At 41.4% G+C, this 9,365-nt stretch overlaps 1 protein-coding gene across 1 annotated transcript in view; it reads left to right on the top strand.

Moving 5' to 3' along the window:
* LOC101857354 (hepatocyte growth factor receptor) overlaps positions 1–9,365 on the top strand; it is a gene marked incomplete in the record, with an annotated part of 36,413 nt that overhangs the window by 10,597 nt on the left and 16,451 nt on the right. Inside the window, 5 exon segments of the mRNA XM_013086907.2 lie at positions 853–991; positions 3,507–3,652; positions 5,016–5,237; positions 5,841–5,946; positions 8,080–8,236. Coding sequence (XP_012942361.1) covers positions 853–991; positions 3,507–3,652; positions 5,016–5,237; positions 5,841–5,946; positions 8,080–8,236 — 770 coding nt within the window.

Raw genomic sequence — 9,365 nt, 5'->3', positions numbered from 1 at the left:
AGAACCAAAAACAAACCAAAAAAAAAAGAATGAAAAGTCTAATCTATTTTATTTATTTATTTATTTTTTTTTGGTAAGTGTTTTACGGCGTGTTCGCAACTGCATAAGGTCATATGAACAGGCTGTCTGTTTTATTACTTTTTATATAAATGACTTAAAAAACCAAACACTATACAGAGACTGTGTGCAGCAAAACGGGGAATGGTGTTTTGTTTTTTGAGTCATTTATATCATAAATGTTAAAATAAAGTTTCATGTTTTGGTTCTGACTTTTTTTTTGGGTTGTTTTTTTTTGTCTCCGTATCTTTTTGTTTTACTTTGTATTTTGTAGCTGAATATGGTTAAATCAGTCTTTTCTCCCACTTGTGAACCATTACTTACTTACTTTTACTTTACTTTTTACTTTTTCATCCTCTGTTGCCGTTAAGCGTCGAGTGGAGATGCAGTTTTCTATGGTAGGCCAGCTCCGCAGCTCTTTCAGTTGTGATGTTATGTTTTCTTAGGGTTTCCTTGACACCCTCGATTCACCTTTTGTGAACCATTAATGATGTTTGTGTTTAGATTTTTCCTTCTGTACTCATAAGGAGCAGATTTCTAACAAAAGTGCTGTTTGTTTTTACCCACAGGAGTAATTGTTTTTCTATGTCCTGGTTTTTCCGTATGTGGACACATTTCCTCGTTGAGTTGCTTGAAGCAAAAAAAAACAAAAATTCAAAATTAGCAAAGATATCAAATTACTTTTTTCTTCATTAAGTTTTTGTGTGTTCCTTGTGGGGACCAAATGTTTGATCTACGCTGTGTTTAGCGAGGCCTTGAGCTTCAACAACGAGTTGCTCACTTTTGTGTTCGCAGCATCATTTGTGAAACCAAGTCAGCGGCAGAGGAAACATCTGGCTTGGTGATCGTAGACGTGAAAGACTCGATTGCCATGTCTAAACGGCCGTACCAGATTTACGGATTTACGCCCTCTCCCGAGCCTTTTCACTTCAAGGTACGTGGGTGTTTGAAGGACTCCTTTGAAAGTAGGATCAATTTCTGTAAAACAGCATGGGCCGAGAACACAAGACATCAAGACAAAGAAAAATTAACTCGATAAACAGGCAAAGCATGCAAAGTTTCAACGTCTACATTCCCTTACTTGGATGAGTTGTACATTGCGGCTTTCGCTAAAAAAAATTAATTCCATCTTTATGGACAACAAACATCCCTTGTTCCCTCAAATAAAAACATCAGTCAGAAGTAAAAGACCTGGGCTTATGATCTGTAACAAAGAAAGATACAGGTCATTTTTACCATCTTCCATCGAAATTCTTCCATCTTAACCATCTTGTTACAAGTATTCATATGACCTGTGAGCATGCATCAGACTATCATTGAGTTTCAGTCAGAATGCTGAGTATGTATCTAGCTTAAGATCATTATTGTTTATACTTTAGTCTCCGCCTAAGATCCCACTGCTTACGATCCCGGTTCCCTTAAGATCCCGCTGTTTTAAGAAAACTGAATTTTTACTATACAAAAGTCACCCCTAAGATGCCGCTGTGATTCACTCTGAAGGTCTACATTCGGCTAAGATCCCGCATTTCAGATCATAATTTGCGGAACAAAAACCCGGGCAGGCACAGCCGATCAACCAAGAGTGAAAAATTGAGATCAACAAACTGTCCGTCACGTCAAAGATCAGCCACTATCGTAAATGTGATGACATACACATTGTAAAACTCTGTGAAATGTTGCAACGTTTGCCCCAGACGGGATCACACATAGGTGTGAACTGACCGATGAGTTTGTTTTCCCCAAACCTCGCGCTCACATCTTTTGAGCTCTCCGCCTAACTTCGCTCTAGATGGGATCACATTGAACAGTGAACTCTTCCCTGACCATTGCAGCCGTTGTCTCTACTCCCGAATTTGCAAGACAGACTGAATTTTTATTGGTGTGGTCACAACGTAGTGGTGCGTAACGATAAAGGCGAGGGAACTTGGTCAGAGAAGGAAAGCTATACATTTTCGACAGGTAAAGGGGAGGGGCAACTGGATAAGTGTAGATCTTGAGACTCACGATGGGATAATAAGTGAAAATGGCTCGCCTCATGCCACTATGCACTGTGATAGGTCATCAAGGTTAACCACTCTTGGCTCGCCATATGTCATATAAATCCACACAGGGGTCACATCAGTTCATTTTAGAGTGGAGGCTGACCATTTTACAGATTGCGAGCCTTAGCACGGGTCACCGTAGATTCTTCCCGGGGTTGGTAGGTTAAGATCCCGGTTCACCTAAGATCCCGCATTTCCTTGCTTCCGAGCACCGGGATCTTAGGCGGAGACTACTGTTTTACTTTTCATTTATTTTATGCATGTGGCTGTAAGCCTGCGTGTGTGTGCATGTTTGTGTGTGTGCGCGTGTGTATATGTGTGTATGTTGTGAACCACCTAACCAATGTGTCAGAGTCTGGACAAGAAAGATGTGTCTTACCATATCTCACCCTATTGCTAGGTCCTGGATATTATACTTTCCCTTTCTTGTTTCTGTCTGTTCTGCTTTTCTCTCTCTCACAGTAGGCGGTTTGCGGGTACACTGGTTGTGGATTGATCCTTCTTTCGTTTTATGTTACTGTTGTATATCGTATTGTTTTGTAAAGCTCTCAGAGCCTGTGTGCTTCAATCGGGGTTGAGCTCTGAATAAATGTCATTTATTATTATCTTTATCTCCGTCCATGGGTGGTTGGCGGGTGCTCTGGTGTTGTTTGCTACTTCTTTCCCATCAAACATGTATCGTCCTTATCTCTCCTCCATCTTTTATGTGTATGTTACTCTCTTGTAACACCTCTAATCTTCAGCACTTATATGACCTTATTGTGTTGCAAGTGCCATAAAACTCTTACTAAAGCTAAAGACCCAGGATCGGACACATAAGTGTTTTGTTTTATCTGCCCTGTCTTGAGTAGACGCAGGATTGGACACTATTTTAACTCTGTAAACCCTGTTGGACGCTGGGACCGACCGGCAGTAATAACCATTTTCCCCCGTCGGACGTTGGAAGAGTCCAGTACTAGTGACGACTGTTTCGTTTCATTTAGTGCTTGTTTTTGCTTGTTTACTGGAACTCTTCCTGAACAAAGTTTTTTAGTAATGACTGACTTAGCCTTTGTTTCCGCCATGTAGAAGTCGGAGGCAAGCTTTTGGGGCAGTGGGTGGTTGGCGGGTGCTCTGGTGTGGTTTTCTTCTTCTTTCCTATCAAACGTCTATCGTCCTGATCTCTCCTCCTCCTTCTATTTTGTGTTTGTTACTCTCTTGTAACACCTCTAATCTTCGGCACTTATATGACCTTATTGTGTTGCAAGTGCCGTAAAACTCTTCCTAAAACTAAAAGCTTTTGGGGCTATCATGAGACATAGAGCACCAGGTTTAGGTGACTGTAGAAAAAAACTCTGGGAAACGGTGGAAAACAACTCAGGGTTTAAAGAGTTAAATGCTTTGTTTTGTCTGTCCTGTGCTGAGCAGAAGCCGATCATCTCAACATTTGAGCCCCAGCGAGGACCCCGAGCCGGGGGCACAAACATCACGATCCGAGGCAGAAACCTGGACGTCGGGACCAGTATCCGGGTTGTAATAGCCGATCACGCCGAGTGCAAAATCATTCCTGGCAGGTCAGTGGGGTTTTTGTTTACTTTAAAATCGTTATATACTTTATGTGTGCTCGCTTTTAAGCACAAAGGGGCTGTCCCGGAAAATAAATACTGTTTTGAGAAAATCAAAGGTAACCTTTTGCCCCTTGTTCAGTTTCTTTAAAAGACAAGGGATAGTTTTCTCTACAACCATTTTTCAATATTGTTTTATGATTTCTTCTTGAACTCGGATCAGATTTGTTACTGCCTTTTGTCCGCTGTTTTAGTCTGCCATAAGCTGACAAAACCTTTTTTTTTCTATTTTGGCGGCAACATTTTTTATTTGCTAAATCGAAAGCCTGATCAAGTGTGTGAAAAAATCAAAGTGAAACTGTGACGAAGTTTTTGAATGAATTTGAAACCAAATTTTGGAAGAACTCTATTTTCCAATTGTTATGCTGACCAAAAACCCCCTCTTTTTCTCGAAACTGCTGTGAATTTTAATAAAGGCGTTTTGTCAGCGTACGGATCTTTCGCCCGCGAACACAACACATCCCACTGAATTCTTACCTAACTAGGATCCGCAAGGATACCCGACCTGACTGCCCGTTGTGTGACTGCCAGGATGAAGCAGTACCACACCACCTCTTTAACTGCCCTGCACTTTGCGACCTGCGTAGCACCTCCCTAACTGCCTCCCCAGATATCGGAAATACTCTATACAGCGACAAAACACAGCTGATAAAAACCTGTAAATTCTTTGCCATATCAACAGGCCGAAGGCCGATATATATACATGTTTGTATTCACAGTAGAATTGTAAATGGGCTAGTTTATCAATGTCATGCTCAGATGGCCGCTGGATCGGAAAAGTAAACTAAGTCAGCGTACGGCAGTAGTGTTGGTGATGCCTAAGGAAATATTTAAGTAAAAGAATCTGTACTTTGTGCACAGAGTGTAGTAACCTGGCTCGTTGGTTCTCTCCTCCCCCCCACGGGGTGATGCTACTGACTGAAATGACTTTAGTCCATTCCCGAAGGGGAGATATATATACATGTTTGTATTCACAGTAGAATTGTAAATGGGCTAGTTTATCAATGTCATGCTCATACTTCGCCGGAACAACATCAGGGGAGCTGCTGCTTTTTCTTTCCTCATCCTTCCTGTCGTAATTTTTCCTCTATTTATTCTGTATGTTTGTCACCCTCTTGTAAACTGCTATTTCATGGGTGCCTTGATAGTCGAAGCAAACTTTCTGCTGTTGAGGCTAGAGAGGTGAGCAGAGTAAGCCTGATTGATTCCTCGTTTGGATTTCTCTATTGACTTCCACCCCTTGGCGCTCATATGACTTTATGCAGTTGTGAGCGCCGTAAAACCTTACTAAAACTAAAACTGTCTACTTCAGCGTGAACTCCACTCAAGTCTCGTGCACCACCAAGCTGTGGCGGAATTCGGCGCGCTCCCGGAAAAGAAAAAGTGTTTCGGAAAGGGCCCACGTCTCTGGCTCACTGGAGGTGTCGATCGATGCGGCGAAAATAGTCCCCGCCAAGAACGGACAACTGATACCGTTCTACTACATGCCCAACCCGGAAGTGAACAACTTCCACCCGAAGAGGTCTTTCGTCAGGTAGGTGATTTTTTTGTGGGTGGTTGGAGGGCGCACATATCCTGTGCGACATGTCTATGGGCCACCCTCGCCCTGTCGTACCCCCCCCATCATGGACCAAAACTGTTTTTGAGGCACTGCACAACCTTTCTCACCCTGTGGTTTGCTCTTTATTTCGTATCAAACATCTATCGTCTTTATCTCCCCCTCCTTCTTTTTCGTGTTTGTTACTCCCTTTGGGACACCTCCAATTCTTCGGCACTTATTGTGTTGCAAGTGCCGTAAAATTCTTACGTGTATAAAAAAAAGAAGGTAATTTTACCCTCCACTCACACATTACATCTTGTTCACTTTCGTCTGTCCGCGTAAAACAAAATTCTGGCTCATTTACTATTTGAACTAAGCCCACGGAACTTTGCATGGCACTTCTGCAGGCCAGTGACCGAGTGAATTTTAAATGTTTTAAATGCTTCTTTCCTATCAAACATTAATCATCCTTATCTCTCCTCGTTTTTTGTGTATGTTACTCTCTTGTAACTTCGGTACTTACATGACCTTATTGTGTTGCAAGTGCCGTAAAACGTTTTCTAAATTTTTAACAAACTTCCCCTTTTAATCTCACAGCGGAGGACTGCCTATCACCGTCAGGGGATCGAACCTGGATGCATCAGTGGCGCCTCAGCTGAGGGGAACCTACGGCAATCCTAATGACAACCTCGACAGCTCAGCGGTAAGGATAATGATTAAGTGGGAAGTGTGGTGACATAGTAATTATAATAATAGATAACATTTGTACAGCGCAAAGCCCCGCTCAACAGCGAGCTCTATGCGCTCCACAATCTATACCTTTACCCCAGCAGACCTGAGAGCATTCTGAAACAACCTCAACATCCTTGGAAGCATACAGTGCAAGCAGCCATTTATAGATGCTAAAACACTAAAATACTGGCAAGATCTTTCGCTGTCTATGGCCAGGTACCCATTCCCACATGGGTGAAGTGAGGAAAATTTGTGTAAAGTGCCTATCCCAAGGACACAACGTAGGGCCAGCGGTTCGAACCCCCGAACCTGCTACCTCACGATTACGAATCCGGTAGCCTAACTGCAAAATGAACTACTTCTCGGATTCAAGCCTGAAGGAAATAGATACATCATGGTGATATGTGAAATTTTTACAATTTATAAGTATGAACTAATGAAAAAACAGGTTATAGTTGAAGAATATGGCGTCAATAGAAAATCGACGAATTTGACCCTGATGACGATTGTTGGCCAATATCTCTCTCACAGGTCACCAACTGTAGTGTGATGGGGTTTGTTTTTATGAATGAATTGTAGAAACCATGTAGGCTGTTCCCCACCAGGGCAGTGCTACTGACTGACGTTGTCTTAAGACCATTCCCAAAAAGGGGATATTAACATGTTGTTATGTACAGTAGCATTGTAAATGGGTTGATTTATCAATGTCATGCTCATACTGTGCCGGAACAACATAGGGGGAACTGCTGCTCTTTCTTTCCTCATCCTTACTATGGTCATTTTGCCTCTACTTCTTTTATATGTTTGTCACTCTCTTGTGAACTGCTATGTCTGGGGTGCCTTGATAGTCGAAGCAGACTTTGTGCTGTTGAGGCTAGAGAGATGAGCAGAGTAAGTCTGATTCCCTGTTTGGACTTCTCTGTTGACATCCACCCCTTGGCCCTCATATAACCGTATGCAGTTAAGAGGGCTTCAAAACCTTATATTCTCACAGTCTTTATTTTTATGAAAGATGATTTGTGTAAAAAAACCTCTTTAAAAAATTTGTTTTTAGCATAAAACTATATTTTATTATGAACACAAAGCATTTTAAGTATCGGCTTATAAATGGCCAAGAATAACTTTTTAATGAAACTCAAATAAAAAAAATAATTTAAAAATGGATTTATGACCTAAATGTCCTGCTACTCACTTTGAGCAAATGTGTCTACCATTCCATTTCTCCTGGCATGGACACATGTTCGTTTTTTGTTTTAGTAGCTTCTTTAGATATGAAATTGTTCTTCATGTTTCAAGAAATCTTAAACATTTTAACTCTTTATCTCCGTCTGGGGTAAACCATATTTTGGTACGAAATCTAAAATTGACATTATGTCACTAAAGATGGTCATAAAATGTAAAAAAGTTAACCTATTTCGATAGTTCTTCATCTAATGAATTATCTCTCGGTAAAAGAAACCTGTTTTCGGCAATTGCTGAAAAGTAATTTGACGCTCTCGTCGTCGTAAAGGAATGGGCCCGAGCCACACTGTCACCGGCTCATCGGCACAACGTTTCCGACTGCGAGCTGCTGCTGGGAGCGGCTTGCTGGATATAAAGAATAAATAAACCCTGCAGTTTGTTTAGCCGCAGAGGTGTCCCTAATCACGGGTCTAAATATTCCGCTATTTAGCGGATTTCCCCTACCCCATTTCCTCCTCTACTCCCCACTACCCAATAATGCGCCACCACTCTCTGTACATTATCAAGATTGTAATTATTTGGTTAGTGACTATTTTACTTGAAATTATCTTCCAAACCCTCAAATTGGGATTGAAATTACCTTGCTTTGATAAATTGATGTTTTTTTTAGATTTCAGCCTTCTAGGATTAAACAGTTTAATAATAACGGGTGTTTAGCGAAAATGGTCTTCAGACTCTTTTGTCGCGATCACGCGGAAAGTTCCCCCATTTGCAAAATTCTGAGTTGAAACTCGTGCTAATGTATGAGTAATAGAACTTTTTGCACGTGCTCATATGACCTTACGCAGTCGCGATCACCGTTAAACTTTTACCAAAACACAAACAGAAGTCATTTGTGACATTTGTGTTTTTCCATTCTCAGATTTGTGAAACTCAGGACGACGGACAAGTCATGATTTGCCCGTCAATGAATGTCACAAAAGTTACGGGACTCCGCGTCATAGAGCGACCTCCGGAAGTAGTTCATGTGTACTTCCTCTTTGACGGCTACAAAGTTCCTTCGGATCACGTGCTGTCAGGTAGTTTTATCCTCCCGGGTGTGCTGTCCGTATCCTGGTATGGATCTTAAAGCACATGTGTCTCGACGCTGTGGAATCAGGCACTCATCAATTTTGGGGCGTATGGAGTTAACGGTGTCATCTTAAAGCCGGTCCATTTGCCTTGCTTTTTATTTTTAAAAGAAATATCTATTTATCTTGGATACAAGTCGAGATATCGATGATTGAAGGAGATGAGAGTTGCCTGGTTTCAGAGGTAAAATTAGCGAGAAAATGGCGTCAAAGTTGAGTTATTTCCTTTACTTTAGAGTCTTTGTAAACTGAACATTTACAAATGTTATGCCTTTTAATCTATGTTTTCAGTAAAGTTCATTTATACTGTCATAGCAGTAGTAGCAGTAGGAGGAGGAGATGTAGGTAGAAGGAGGAGGAGGTAAAAGTAGTAGTAGGAAGATTAGTGAGGAGGAGGAGTAGTAGAAGTAGGAGAAGGAGTAGGAAGAATAGGGAGTAGGAGGAGGAGTAGAAGTAGGATGAGGAGGAGGAGTAATATTAGTAGTAGTAGGAGTAATAGTTAGAAGTAATAGGAGGAGGAGGAGGAGGAGAAGTAATAGTAGGGAGAAGGAGGAGGATTAATAGTTAAAAGTAGTAGTAGGAAGATTGGGGAGTAGGAGTAATAGTAGTAGGAGGAGAGGAGAGATAAGAGTAGAAGTAGTAGTAGGAAGATTTAGGAGAAGGAGTAATAGAAGTAGGAGGGGTAGTTGGAAGATCAAGGAGTAATAGAAGTAGGAGGAGGAGTTGGAAGATTTAGGAGGAGGAGGAGGATTGATAGTAGGAGAAGGAGTAATAGTTAAAAGTAGTAGTAGGAAGATTAAAGAGTAGGAGTAATAGTAGTAGGAGGAGGAGTAGTAAGAGTAGAAGTAGTAGTTGGAAGATTAGGAGGAGTAATAGAAGTAGGAGGAGGAGTAGGAAGACCAAGGAGTAATAGAAGTAGGAGGAGGAGTTGGAAGATTAGAGAGAAGGAGGAGGATTAATAGTAGAAGAAGGAGTACTAGTTAAAAGTAGTAGTAGGAAGATGAAGGAGTAGGAGATGCATTGTCATTAAATTGCTATCATTTTTTTCTGTTGTTCTGAATGAGTTTTGTCCCCCCCC

The sequence above is a fragment of the Aplysia californica genome, unplaced genomic scaffold (assembly GCF_000002075.1).
Source record: "Aplysia californica isolate F4 #8 unplaced genomic scaffold, AplCal3.0 scaffold00519, whole genome shotgun sequence".
In the NCBI taxonomy this organism is placed as follows: domain Eukaryota; kingdom Metazoa; phylum Mollusca; class Gastropoda; order Aplysiida; family Aplysiidae; genus Aplysia; species Aplysia californica.
Note: the sequence above shows the minus strand (reverse complement) of the source record. Positions and strands in the feature narration are given on the sequence as shown.